A 13,715-nucleotide genomic window follows, 5' to 3' on the forward strand; every position below is an offset into this window, starting at 1 on the left:
GAAGGCGCAAACTTGGAACGAATGTCGACAGGAGTGAGAGATGCACAGGTGTCCTGTGAAGCGGGGTCAGAGATTAGCCCCGAGGCAATTCCCAATTGCGAGCCCGTGCGCGCCCTTTGGCCCAAGATATCAGTCCACATCAGCCGATGCACGACGTTTCCAGGTTAAGACTCGATTCGAACGCGCTAATATTTGATTATTCGAACTTCCCATGTGTTGCGAATATTGTGACATTGCTAGTTGTACAAAATATTCGCATGTGACGAAGGAAAGAAGGTAGTTTTTATTGAAACCCTGCGAGCGCATTTAGAGCCGTTATTTCAAGCCGAACGAATAATAGCTTATAGCAGTGAGTAAAATAAGCAGCGGTCCAAGAACAAATGGTGAATGTTTTGTGATAGTGAAACAATGATTGTCGAAGCGGAGCCTTGCGGTGGCAAGGCTATCGTGCAGCTGTAGAGTAAATACAGTTACGTTCGCTTGCTATACCGGCGTGTGCGCTACTCTTCTGTAAGACGCGTTGCCTTCAATGGAATGAGTTGAAGAGCACGCGTGCAGCTGACCGCTGCTAACTGCCATTTAGTGTCCAAAAACTTTGAAAGCTATGTGAAAGTGACCCGTACGTATGCGCGGTATTTTGGGTCATAGAGTGCACTTTTGAGATTTTCAGATAAATTTCAAGATAATGAGATAAAAATACAAACATCTCAGTACAGAGACCTTAAAACATACAATTAGTATGTTAGGCTGCTGCTAGAATGCTATGCACGTGTTTTTTCATGTTGGATTCACCGCCCACCAAGCGAAACAAATTGAGTGAGTGAGTGACATCTGACTATTCTATGACAAACATATGCGTATGTTTAGCATGAATTTAAATTTCAAGGCAAACCTGGAAACCAGCTCGGCACTTTTCATCGAGGAGAGACAGCGTGGAGCTCTGCATGTGGATGGGAGAAGCCTGCACGGGGCTCCGTCCCCATCTGAGAGGAGACCGTACGTAGCTGCGCCCCTGTCAAGGAGGGGACCGTGTGCAGCTCTGTAGTGTGGAGCATCATCTCTGACCGAGAGGAGGTGGCGTGGAGCCCCGTCTCTGGCCGGCAAGAGGTGGTGTGGAGCTCCGTCTCTGGCCGGGAGTGTATGGTGTATATTTCCGTCTCTGAACGGGAGGAGATGTTGTGCAGCTCCGTCTCTGGCCGGAAGGAGGTGGTGTGGAGCTACGTCTTTGGCCGGGAGGAGCTGGTGTGGAGCTCCGTCTCTGGCCGGGAAGACATGGTGTGGGGCTCCGTCTCTACCCGGTAGGAGATGGTGTGGAGTTCCGTCTCTGGCCGGGAGGAGGTGGTGTGGAGCTCCGTCTCTGGCCGGGAAGACATGGTGTGGAGCTCCGTCTCTGGCCGGGAGGAGGTGGTGTGGAGCTCCGTCTCTGGCCGGGAGGAGATGTTGTGCAGCTCCGTCTCTGCCCGGGAGGAGATGTTGTACAGCTCCGTCTCTGCCCGGGAGAAGGCCATCTCTGACCGGGAGGGGATGGTGTAGAGCTCCGTCTCTGTCCGGGAGGAGGTGGGGGGAGCTGGTGTGGAGTTCCGTTACCGGTCGGGGGGAGATGGCGTAGAGCTCCGTCTCTCTCCGGAAGGAGGTGGCGTGAAACTCCGTCTCCGGCCTAGAGGAGGCAGCGTGGAGCTGCCTCGGCTCCCGTGGCGTGCCGCCAGTCGACCGCCGGTGCCGCTCCAGACCGGGTGCCGCTGTGACTTCTGCGCCGCACACCTGACCGAGACTGGAAGCCATGGCCATGGGACCCGTCTGGAGGCTGTTGCTGCTGGTGACCTGTGCTTACGCCCAGTGCCGCCGCTTCCCTGCCATCAGAGAGTTCGACATCAACTCGGTGAGTCATTTTCTCTGGACATGCACCCTGGAATGCTCGCTAAAATTAACGTGCGGTTGGAGTAGACCAGAAAGGTGAAGAGCACTGGAGCTTGAGATAGAATGGCCGCCGGAAAGGTCTTTTGGTTAGATGCTCCAATACATTTCACGTCACTAGCATTTTGATCGAGCATGCGACAGACGAGCGCTAGTAGGATCAATGTAGGATCAGGCATTGCAGTAGGATCAATGCTTACTGGGAATACGTGCTGGCGGAATTCATGAAGCCATCAACCAGTAAACATCCGTATGAGTGATCGTAGGAGTGTTAATTAGGGCAAATTTCCAGCCGTGGAACGCATTAGGCCACTCATAGATTGGAGCAGCATAGCAAGTTTCAAAACACTCAAAAGCTTAGGTCCCGAAAAAGAACTCACTTGGCACTATCCGATGAAATAATTGGCGTGGACATCCGCGAACTGTTGGTAAATTCTGATGTCCCTTAGTTATTAATAAAAAAAAATGTTCTACCAAAGCTGCGCAATCCGCTTAGTGAGTCAAATCAAACAGTACATGTTTCGTGTCCAAGCAACGCACAAGACTGTCTTAGCATGGCCGAAGCCGAAATCAGGGAGGAAATGAAAAAAACTAAAACGGAAGTGCGTGCTTCAGTGTGACATTTGCGGACACACACATAAGCACCTGCTAGGTTTTATTCGAGCGCAATCATTCCCTCCGCCAATGTGGGCATTTAACATTTAGTTATAACTGCAATATATTCCCTGTGGAGCCATCGTATCCACGAGCATTCAATTCTTCCGTCGTAGGGGGTATGCCCACAAACGCCCAAACCACCTACATCACAGATCACGACGCCTGCGCTCACGAGGCGTCAGCCCCTCCCCATAACGCTCCGCTCTGGAGGCTACCTGCGGTCAGCCACGCTTCCCACGTGAGCCCTGGAGCAAACTGTTCGACAGATTATCCCGTACTGATACTGGGGTGTGTTGTGCGTGGGACCCGCACATGGTTTCTGTCCGATCATGATGCTCTTAAGTTCATGAAACACTCGCTGAAGGCTCCGTCCACAGACAGTGAGCTGGCGAGGGTAGCAATTGAAAACTGTTACAATTGACTGACATAGGCGGCCCAGAATGGATGTATGCTGCTGCTTCTGTCTGTTTTCATCTCTTCCCCTCCCCCCCCCCCCTCGATGCAGCAGAGCCTGATTGCTCCACATAAGGAACGAGACGTTTCGCTGCGCCCCTACGGTCTGGGAATAACATCCTGGTATGTTGACGTTATTTACACCGTAACACCGTAACATCATGACGTTTGTGTGCGCTTTTTCGCCAGACATCTATCGGGCTTAGTGCTGACGATGAATAAGTCAGTTAATATGAATATTGATCATGGTTTTCGGATCTACATTGAAATGTAGCTCGGAACTCAAATTAGCGTTCAGTTTGGGTTGAGTACGGACGGATGCTGCCACTCTCAGAGACTTGTCTTATTAGTTAAATATTAAGTAAAATGCTGTGCAGCTCGCGATGGTATCGCATTACTGAACATTTGATAATTGATGTTGAATGCCCCCCGGCCGGTGCATAAACCTCCAAAGTCGCCTTTCGTGCATCTATGCAATTATTATCCATAGAGTGCATTTCTTCGACTCGACGCCAGCAAACGAATTTATGGGGAATCACAAGGTGATAGCTACCACGTTGGAGGTGAGCTAGCCGTCTTCAATAGCTCGCTACTTTTTGTAGTCCATTTCGTCATAAGGAACCTTCTGGAAATGAAGGTATTCGAAATCTCATATATATTTTGTAGTAATGTTGGAATAGAGCCCGGTAAGACGGCTTCCAGTATAACCCTGTATCTAGACCATTGACCCCACATGTCATTGAATCCTTACGATTTACTTAAACGGCTACCACCGACAGCTGCCGGCTTCTATCTTCCCTTATCGCTGCCTGGCTTCGGCTCGTAATAAGAGCCGAATGCAACGACGCGACATGTTGAGATTGCAGGTTTGTCACGGGCAGCAGCACTTTAATTACCACCGATGCACCCTTATGTTGCTTATCAGATGAGCCTCAAATTGACACGCCCCATTTTGAAGGTGTGTGGTAAGTTCTTGCATTTATTTTAACGCAAGCTTTCATAAGCTAAATACATACGTCGCACCTCCCAAAAAGTATTGTTCACCCTACCCTATGTGCAACTAAAAAACTTAACAAAGGAGAAAAAACCTGAATATGCTGGAACTTAGAGCAGTTTTAAAACCGTCTTGTCACAAGACGGCAGACACGAATGAAATGTAAGCTTCCTCATACAGCCCTCTCGGCATCAGCACCTGTAAGTGGCTAGGGATACCATTTCACCACGGCCACCCAGGGCCAGGTGCAGCCCACCGTGCCAGTCGGCAGGCACGTGGCTAGCAATATTATTCACCACGGCCACCCAGGGCCAGGTGCAGCCCAACGTGCCAGTTGGCAGGCACGTGGCTAGCGATATTATTCACCACGGCCACCCAGGGCCAGGTGCATTCCACCGTGCCAGTCGGCAGGCACGTGGCTAGCGATATTATTCACCACGGCCACCCAGGGCCAGGTGCAGCCCAACGTGCCAGTTGGCAGGCACGTGGCTAGCGATATTATTGACCACGGTCACCCAGGGCCAGGTGCATTCCACCGTGCCAGTGGCAGGCACGTGGCTAGCGATATTATTCACCACGGCCACCCAAGGCCAGGTGCATTCCACCGTGCCAGTCGGCAGGCACGTGGCTAGCGATATTATTACCACGGCCACCCAGGGCCAGGTGCAGCCCACCGTGCCACCGGCAGGTCACCGCTTCCCGGTGAGCGGTAGCGCCTGGTGGAATCTGTTCACAAAAGTTTCTCTCATCTGTGGTGGTGCAACATTTCTCTCCGCATTTCCGTCTCCAGCGTCTGGCGAGCAAGGAAACGGCTGGATTGGATCCCTACTAACCTGGCACGGAGGTTTTCTGCCAAATGGGCAAAAGCGGGCACGGTAGGACTCCTGCCAGTGACTGTTTCATAGGTCTAATACACTTCGTGATCATGTGATAAGGAAAGAAAAGACAAGGCTGTGTTTAATGCGGAGCCATGCAGACAAACTAGCTAATACCGAGCCCTTCGTGACCCAGGGGCAAGGTGGGATGGAAGATCTAGGGAGATCGGAAGGGAATCGAAGAGTTAGGGCCGTCCAATCGGATGGTAGTTTATCCAAGGGAGCATCAGCATCCACTGGTTTGACGGATCGACGCCTACCTTGAGATTTCTAAGCCGGCAATGCGACCCCAGTTGAGCATTTTCCCACCAACATGACTCACGCGCACCCCCACGTGACGCTCGCCCCGTACAGCCATTGGTTGAGCGCAGCGGCTGCCGGCCTTATTTTTAGCATGAACGCATGCTATTTGCTGGAACTCGAGCGTCGAAATCCGTGAAAACTATGTGCTGATAGCACAAAACCAACAGCATACACACTGTTCAGATATGTACTGCGGTGAACTGATTTTCAACGAAAATATGCATGTTTTGTGTCCATTGCCAGCAAACAAGCATCCATTTTGAAGATACCCAATATTTATCGTGCTATTGCCCACTAGTTTGTAACGTTCTCACCGTGTTTTTTTTTTTGGAAGCGCATTGAAAAATATGTTCTGACGAATTTGTATGTTGTGAAGGCCTACGCATGACTTTGTATGTTGCATATAATTTTAGTACCTGCACCGCAACGAGGAAGTTGGCAGCCGATCAAGTTGCTTGAAAATCTGCAAATTGGAACATTTTGAGAATTTTTGCTTCACACCGGTTAGCCCCTGCACAGATATATCTACTTCACCTTAAAAAGTTGCATACTGGTCGCATCATTGATTTCCATGCACTATATTTTAACGCTATTGAAATTGAGATGAGCATTCCAAATTATTTGGTACATTGTGCTGCTGTGAAACGGTCCAATGTCTTTTTGTTTGGTGTCGGAAGCTGGCCCTCGGAGAAGAATCGATTACCCTTCACCAAGGCCCAACCATGCGCTGAAGGTAGGAGGCTATCGATTAGCATAGGACAGGTTAGAGAACAGGTATTTTGCTTCATGCCCATGAACATTACGGTGCTGTGAGTGTGTTCACTGTTTCTTTTTTTTGGTGGGGGGGGGGGGGAATGCCATTTCATTTCGCAAGCGAATGTTCCTGCCCAGTCCTATCCACTAATGCAATGACTCTTTACCACAGTCGTCATGAAATGACACGCATCGGATGGCGTCGGAAAGGCGCTGCTGGTGTTGACCGGTTTTGGCCTTCGAGCTTCGTTGTGTCCGCAGAGCAGCACACGTCAAACCTGGATCGGACAGGAAGCTTCTTAGTGAACAAGTGTCCCGTGCCAAAAAGACCGCATTTGGTTCGAAAATAGTCGGCGCAACTAAATTGGGGAACGTGTACACCTCATCGATTCAAAAGAATTCTAGCAAAGTAAAAAATGACTGCCAGAAATGCAATCTTTGCCTGCCAGGTCGTTGAAAAACGCAAAAAATCGGGCCATAAAAGCCGAGAAATGCAGGTGATGGAAAACTTACATGGTGGAGAAGCTATTTTAGATCAGAAGAGCAGCACAAAACCACCCAGCCGTGGGATTACGTAATCAACCGATACATAATAATTCGAATTCCGTGATCAGAACGTATAATGGGCCATTTATAAATACGCACATTACGAAATACGCACATTTCGAAAAAACACAGTTGTACAGTATCACCTGATGACATGCACTAACCACATTTGTCGTACCTTTGTTTCAGTACTTGGGTCGCTGGTACCTCCAGTACAAGTTCAGCAACGAAGTATCCGTGCCGCTGTCTCAGTGCTGGAGCTGGTCCTACTACAAGGACATCAACAGCAAGCTTAAGGTTCAAACGACTTACGTCAACAGCCTGTAAGCACCACACTCTACCGTCCTCTCGCAAAAACAAACAACAGAATAGGTGACCTACCGAGGGGTGGACCAGCCCAGTGTTGTTCACAATTTACTGATGGGATCTGTACGTATTTGAGTGAATGGTCGCCCACCTCACTTACGGCACCCGACCGTAAGAATATCGGCACTGACCTCACGAAGGCGGTCCTCTTCCTTCGTGAAGTACTGTGCCTTTGCGTCCTTCGCCTAGATCCTCGTCATGCCTTTAGTCATATGATTTGGTTGGCGTCACCGTCAATCGTCGCGACATCATATCAGTGTCAATGGCCACAATGTCATGTCAGCACGACAGCTTGTAGATTGGTGGTGATGGCAATCAGAAGGTTGAACCACTATGCCTTTCAATCCCAACCTAAAATGAGGCTGATGTACGTCATTTCAGAGTCCTACGTCGATGGCGGCTTGGCGATGGCTGGGGCAATTATGTTTGTTCATGAGCACTGCGCTTACTCTGTCTGCTGCTAATCATTTTGGTTTATATCATGGCTATTTTAGCATTAGCCCTGGGATTTTAGCCCGGAATTTAGACTTTGGAACTCCCGCCGATATCTGTTGCAATCCTGTACTAAAGCACATTTCGAAAATTCAACGAAAGACCACCCACTGAGCGGCATAAAATATGCGTGGTCCCAAACTCTGACTTGCAGACGAGGCCAGTTAAAAGGCGCGAATAAATTCAGGAGGTGATTGAAGGAGCTTTAGGCGCCGCAGGATTTCCATCACGCGGCTTTGTCCAGGGGCATGCTGATGAGGCTTTTTCGCCGCTCGCCTCGCGCTTCGTCCCACGCCGAACCGCTAGAAGGACGCGCGCCCTGCCCACACCATGACGGCGCGGGTAGAAAGTGCGCCGAGCGGCGGTGGCGGCGCTTCGACGACGCTTTCGCCGCGCGTCGGCCCGGCCACGAGCGGACAAAGGCGACGTCTGACCGACTGACGCCGCTGAATCCCGCTTATGAGCCAGGAATGCGCAGAGCACGGCGCGCGGCGCTCGGCGCCTGCTCCTGGCCTCTTTTCCGCGGATGTGGAGATCCCATGTCTTCTCCCGGATCTCGGCCGGCAGGTGATGACGTCATCAGGCACGCACGCGCGACAGAAGTGACGGAAGTATCACGAGACTGAGTTTTTGCGAATGGCAAACTCGAGGTTCGAGGGAGTTTCTCGAGGCACGTTTTCGTTGTCAAGATCTCGGCCAGTAATAACAAGCTCCTCTTTCTCGACAGATATGTTGCTGCAGTATGCTTTTCCACTCATCGGCCCTTCCCTGGGTAGGCACTAAAGACTAGTGGATACCTGGGCAAATGTAGCTAAAACGGCCATGTCCTCAACTCCAACTCCTTCACTGCCGGCAGTGTCTCACTGATGTCCCTCACGAGAGGTGCTGTTCCACGTTCTGTCTCCTACCTCCCAGCTGACCCACGGAGCCTGTGAGAGATCTCGTAACCCCGTGACCTGGGATGGGGCCGACGCGTGTAATAAAACCACGCGTGTGTCGCATGTTCCAGGACAAACCGGGTGACCAACCACCAGAGCCGCGTTTGGATGAAGAACCCGACCGAACCGTCCCTGCTGCGGTACAATCTCAACTACTTCCTCTGTGAGTACCCACTGCTCTGACGGTTCGAGGAGTTGCAACATTGATGGCTACGTCGGGGAAGGTCATGGGCATGACGAGGAAGATGTCTCGCTAATGTGCGAACCATGCCATCCTGATTTGGCGCTTTCTGGGTGGCTGTTTGTACTGTCCCTACACACAGCAGAACTCTATGAGAACTCCCAAGACACTCTGGGAGATAGTTCATACGCTTGCACATGAAACCTTCTAGTACTTCCCACGTTGGATAACCCCAGCAATATCTAGGCTTCGCAGGGGGAGGCAATGCTCAGAAGTGTGTAGCATGCTCAACCCGCCGCCACAAGAGTGTGAATCGGACACCTACCGCAGGCTGTTTCCAGCGCCGTCCGTCACAACCGCGCTATCGATCGTACCATTGAGAACGTAAGCAGCCACACGCGCTGAGAAACAACACAAACGCTAATCGCTGAGCGGCCAGCTGAAGGCCTCGGGCCTGAGGACCACCAGTCACGAGGATCAGGCGCCCCGCACCGCGGTCCCACGTCCTCGATCCCCGGCGAAGTCCGGCGCCGCGCTCCTGCACCCTGGCTTACTTCGCCACTCGCCCGTAACCCTCGTTACAGATGGCCACCGTGCGGTGGCGGCGTCACGCAGCGTGACGGCCTGCGTGACTGCGTGACGCCCGTAACGGTCCGGCCCTACCTCCGGCAGCAGTGTTTAGGCGGCTCCGTCGCAGAGTCGGGTGGCTCGGACAGAGGGTCGGGTGGCCCACACGCAGGGTGGGAGTGCCTCTTCCGCAGGGATGCGGACGCTTCTGCCTGTAGGTGGGGGTGCCTCCTTGGCAGGGATCTCGCCGTTGGCGACTCTGCGGTTCAATGTTATACTAATACCCGCGTAGGTGGTAGCTGGTCCGCAATATTTAGGAGAAATGGGCTCATAGCAAGGCGTTTTTCAACTTCAGTGAGCGACCGCATTTAATGAGTTCGGCTTCAGCGGTCCTGTTGTTTTTCCGCCATCGGTAGAGGGCAGTCACCGACCCGTAACACACCAGCGGTGGACCGTTGAGGGTCGTATGGACGTAATAATGGCCTTTGGCTCGCAGTCTTCGCCAAGGGCGATCGACATCTCTGATGTACTCCATCTCAGGCTGTTCACCAGTGTTGATTGCACTTCGCTCGTAATAAATACTTGTCCTGTTTTCCTCATGCATGAATTTGTTTGTTTAGCCACGGTTTTACTGGAGTGATCACGAAAGTTGAGTGAGACGCAGTTTATGCGTACGCCGATATGAGCCGTTGATTGGAAGAGAGCGGTTGCTAGTTCGCTCCGTGAATCTGACGTTACTCCAACCAGCTCAAACAGACGGTCAGGACTTACCGCGCCACTCAGGAAGCTTTCACTGTTTGCCTGCATCCAAGTTCCTGAGAGGTCTTGAGGGACTGCCTTGCTTCATGCGCCAATGAATGACATGACGACCAATTAACTTTCAAAGACAATAGTGATCCTGCCTGCGGACCTAAGGAGGTGAAACCAGATGGTTTCGGGGCATGACCATTTGAGCTGAAGCGATTCTACTTCAATTATATGATGTATATATATATATATATATATATATATATATATATATATATATATATTTATTTATTTATTTATTTATATGTTTCACAAGATCGGAAAACGAAGTTTGTCAGTGTCAGACACTGCTCCAGAGCCCCAGCTAAACTCATCTCAAGTCAAATCCTTAACTCCAAGATGCGAACGCGGGCGAAATCGCTCAGTTTTCGATGCAAATGCGAAGTACATCATTGCGACTAGTCTACGATCCCAAAGTGCAAAAAAATCCTTGTGAAGCTGAAGTTTCAAAGGTGTAAATGTGAAAGTCTCTGTGCTGCCGGTGGTGCCAGCTGGAATAAATGTCAGTTGGTTAGAAACCAACGGGTGAATGTTGAAGATGACGGATAAATAAATTGGGTTCCAATTTTGCCCTTCCTGGGTACAACTTGCATGGAATCTGCTTATGTCATTGCTCTCTCACGCTGTAACAGGAACAGCGCCGCTCGTTAAGCGCAAAGCCGTCAAAGGGAAAATTCAAAATTGTGAGGCACGTCATGGGATGATTTAAGGACTAATGGTATTTATCTTGTCACTTGAAAGCGAACACTCGGACGTAAATTGATGTGCTGCAGACATCGAATACTTCGCAGAACGTGCGGAAGTGCAACATGATCTCGTCTGACTCCTCCCGACGCCCGCCAATCGGAAAAAGCGGCTGAAAGATTTAAAAAAAAGATGGGACGTAGAGCCAAGCTGTGTTTTGAGTTTTGTCGTGGTGGTCGCATGGAACTCAACACGCCAGTCGTGGGTTCGACAGGGGGCGAGACAGCATTCACAGCCGGTGAAAGAGGCGAAATCGCGTGAGCTGTCAAATGTTGGAAATTACGAATGTGAAACTCAAGGACAGGTCTATATATTGGTCTCCTACTTCCATATGACTTTTACAAAAAGTCCACTGTCGTGTGTCAAATGACACGCTATCTTTGTCAGCCACAATAGTCGCACGGCCACTGTCAAGTACGCCGTCCCGTGGTCTGCTGATCTTCCGCTTACATGCACACTTCATTTCGGCATGGCGCTGGCAGGGTAATCTGATGCCAATCCTGTCGTTGCAGACAACAGAAATGAGGACTATCAGGTGATAGCCACAGACTATGCTAACTTCACGGTGGAGTACCAGTGCAGCGGCACAAACGTGCTCAACAAACGAGGTGAGGACTCTCGAGTCGGAGTCGCGGGTTCTGAGAAGAGTCGGAGGCTCTCAAGAAATCTCTGATCTCAGAGGGGCAGCGACCGGATATTCAAAGGACCATCGCATGAGAAAACTTCTTACAGGCAGGCGAAGCGCCGCCCGTGTGAATGTGCGGTGCATCTGCTGATGCGTCCTTGACCTCTGATAGCATGGCCTTGACCCCCGTGAAGGTGTGCTTGTCTTCTCCTGGAATGACCTTGGCTCCCTGCTGACGTAGAGCTGAATCCTTTCACGTAGCACTGGCCGTGCCGCCGTGACCTTGGCCCGCGTCCTCGTGACCGTGACCCGTTCGTGACCTGTGGTCGCCAGAGACGGTGTGGCTGCTGACGCGGGAGCAGCACCCGCACCCATTCACCCTGGAGCGGGCCTTTTCGGCGCTGTTACAGCTGGGCATGGACCGCGTGGACCTGGACCGCGAGTACCAGGACTGCCGGCCGCAGGTCAGTGACCCCGCCGGAGACACGCGACCGGCGACAGGCACCGTTTGGAGAGGCGCATATCTCACCAGTTCGTCGGTCGGTCCGTTCCCGGCCGATGGCATGCTGCGCATAGCCAATGATGTCTGATCCGCCCGAATAACTTGACCTCCATATTCAATATCAGTTCGGAATGATAATCGCCTGCTAAACGGTACCGCGATCTGGTGAAATCGATCCAAACATTGTGAAAGATCACAGTTATGTTCAAAATTCTCAGCATGCTTCAGACAATATCTTTACGATTTAAGTGGCATGCCTGAGAGGCATAGAAGCGCACGAACGCAACGACGAGCAGGCGAACACGCACACTTTGTTCCTTGAGCCTTCCGTCACATGCTTGCTCCTGTTGCAGAACATATTGAACCGCTTCGACGGTCCCACGTTCCTGGAGTGGCTGGTCGGCAGACGCACGTCCCGTTCCGACGGTCCCACGTTCCTGGAGTGGCTGGTCGGCAGACGCACGTCCCGTTCCGACGGTCCCACGTTCCTGCAATGGCTCACTGGCGGCGCGTCCGACAGAATCGATCGGCAAATGCGGGGCAAATCCCTTTCGGGCTTCCTGGCCTGGATGGGTCTTTGAGGGGTGTGAATGAGTGCACGGTTCCTGTTATTGCGCTCGGGCCCCGGGATAAACGGCGCGTTCCGGCCCCACCCAGCTCTGTTTGTTGGTGAAGTGGTTCACATAGCGCATCAACGAACGTGGCTCGGTGCTTCCCTTATCGGTACCGCAGTGACCAGCAAATACCGCCAGCGCCAGTGTCAGCACCCAGCGTCGGAGACGCAGCTTACCCTGCTGATCTGTGCAGCAACCTACATGCAATATGCGTGCTTCTCAATCTGAGAGGGAGGTGGGTATTCGATCAGCTCCGTTTGCGGCTAGTTCCCCAGTTGGCCGCCTGGCGGCGCGCTGTCCGGCAGCACTACTGGCGGCCTCGGCGGTGCGCTGCGGGCTGCTGCTCTTCCGGAGAAGACGGGCCGCTCAGCAACTGCAGCAAGTGGATTACCTCGCCCCGGAACTATGGAGCGTGGGAGCGATTGATGGCTCGGATGTACAAAGTAGCGACGACCATCGCCGTCCATCACTGCGTGGGCCTTTGTTTTACCTCTGTATTGTTCTGTTCTGTTACGCGCATACTACCGATGGCTTCAGGCAGCCGAATTACCTCGCGGTCGTAGCTAAGATGTTGGTGAGGAATGAGATCGTTATGACCTGTGCTATGCATGTTGTTATTGTTGAATCATGGAAAATGCAGCTAATTTGAAGTGGCACGCCTTTATATCTACAAACAGTGACTTGGGATTCAGGGCTACCCGAACACAATACAACTAGGCATGCGCACAACCAGATGGCTCAAAACAGCCTCAGCAGCTTGAGCGCTCTGCGACAGCGGCCTAGCCCAGCCGCAGAGCAGTCGCTCGCCGCCTGCGGCTGTATCTGGGGCGTTACGGCGCGGTCAGCCGGGCAGGGACAGTCGTGAGGGTGCCGTCATGGCCGCCAGCTCTGGAACCGTGTCAGCCCGCCGCCTCGTCCGCGTCGTGCGTCGGAGAAAGCGCGCCGCACCGCAGTTAGCCGGGGAGACATTGCGACGAGCGGCGGTAGCGGCGGCGACCGGCTGGCCCGACCTGACTTGGCCATCGCCGGCCGACTGACCTGACCTGACCTGACTTGACTTGGCCTGACCTGGTCGTCGGCACCCGGGCAGACCTCACCTGACCTGAACTGGCCGCCGCCGGCCGACTGACCTGACCTGACCCGGTCGCCGCCGGCCGATTGACCTGGCCTGACCTGGCCTGACCTGGCCGTCGGTGCCCGCGGCAGACCTCACCTGACCTGAACTGGCCGCCGCCGGCCGACTGACCTGACCTGACCCGGTCGCCGCCGGTCGACTGACCTGACCTGGCCGCCGCCGACCGACTGACATGCCCTGACCTGACCTGGCCGTAGGCGCCCGGGCTGACCAGGCTGCGGCTTTCGGGTGACCTGACCGTCACACCCT

At 52.6% G+C, this 13,715-nt stretch overlaps 1 protein-coding gene across 1 annotated transcript; it reads left to right on the forward strand.

The window, feature by feature from the left end:
- The first annotated feature begins 1,717 nt into the window (after window positions 1-1,717).
- Window positions 1,718-12,933, forward strand: LOC119096952 (apolipoprotein D). Its single transcript, XM_037219953.1, has 6 exons — window positions 1,718-1,879; window positions 6,685-6,818; window positions 8,363-8,454; window positions 11,103-11,198; window positions 11,549-11,679; window positions 12,071-12,933. The coding sequence occupies exons 1-6, from the start codon at window positions 1,781-1,783 to the stop codon at window positions 12,296-12,298; spliced, it is 780 nt and encodes a 259-aa protein (XP_037075848.1). The 5' UTR covers window positions 1,718-1,780; the 3' UTR covers window positions 12,299-12,933.
- The last annotated feature ends 782 nt before the right edge of the window (window positions 12,934-13,715 follow it).

This window comes from Pollicipes pollicipes, unplaced genomic scaffold (genome assembly GCF_011947565.3).
Source record: "Pollicipes pollicipes isolate AB1234 unplaced genomic scaffold, Ppol_2.1 Scaffold_4295;HRSCAF=5057_pilon_pilon_pilon, whole genome shotgun sequence".
Classification (NCBI taxonomy): Eukaryota; Metazoa; Arthropoda; class Thecostraca; order Pollicipedomorpha; family Pollicipedidae; genus Pollicipes; species Pollicipes pollicipes.

Excerpts from the sequence above, each read along its gene's own strand:
- LOC119096952 (XM_037219953.1), top strand. The coding sequence starts at position 1,781 with ATGGCCATGGGACCCGTCTGGAGGCTGTTGCTGCTGGTGACCTGTGCT. Across the intron at positions 1,880-6,684 it reads GAGAGTTCGACATCAACTCG|TACTTGGGTCGCTGGTACCT; the intron begins GTGAGTCATTTT and ends CCTTTGTTTCAG. Across the intron at positions 11,199-11,548 it reads AAACGTGCTCAACAAACGAG|AGACGGTGTGGCTGCTGACG; the intron begins GTGAGGACTCTC and ends TGTGGTCGCCAG.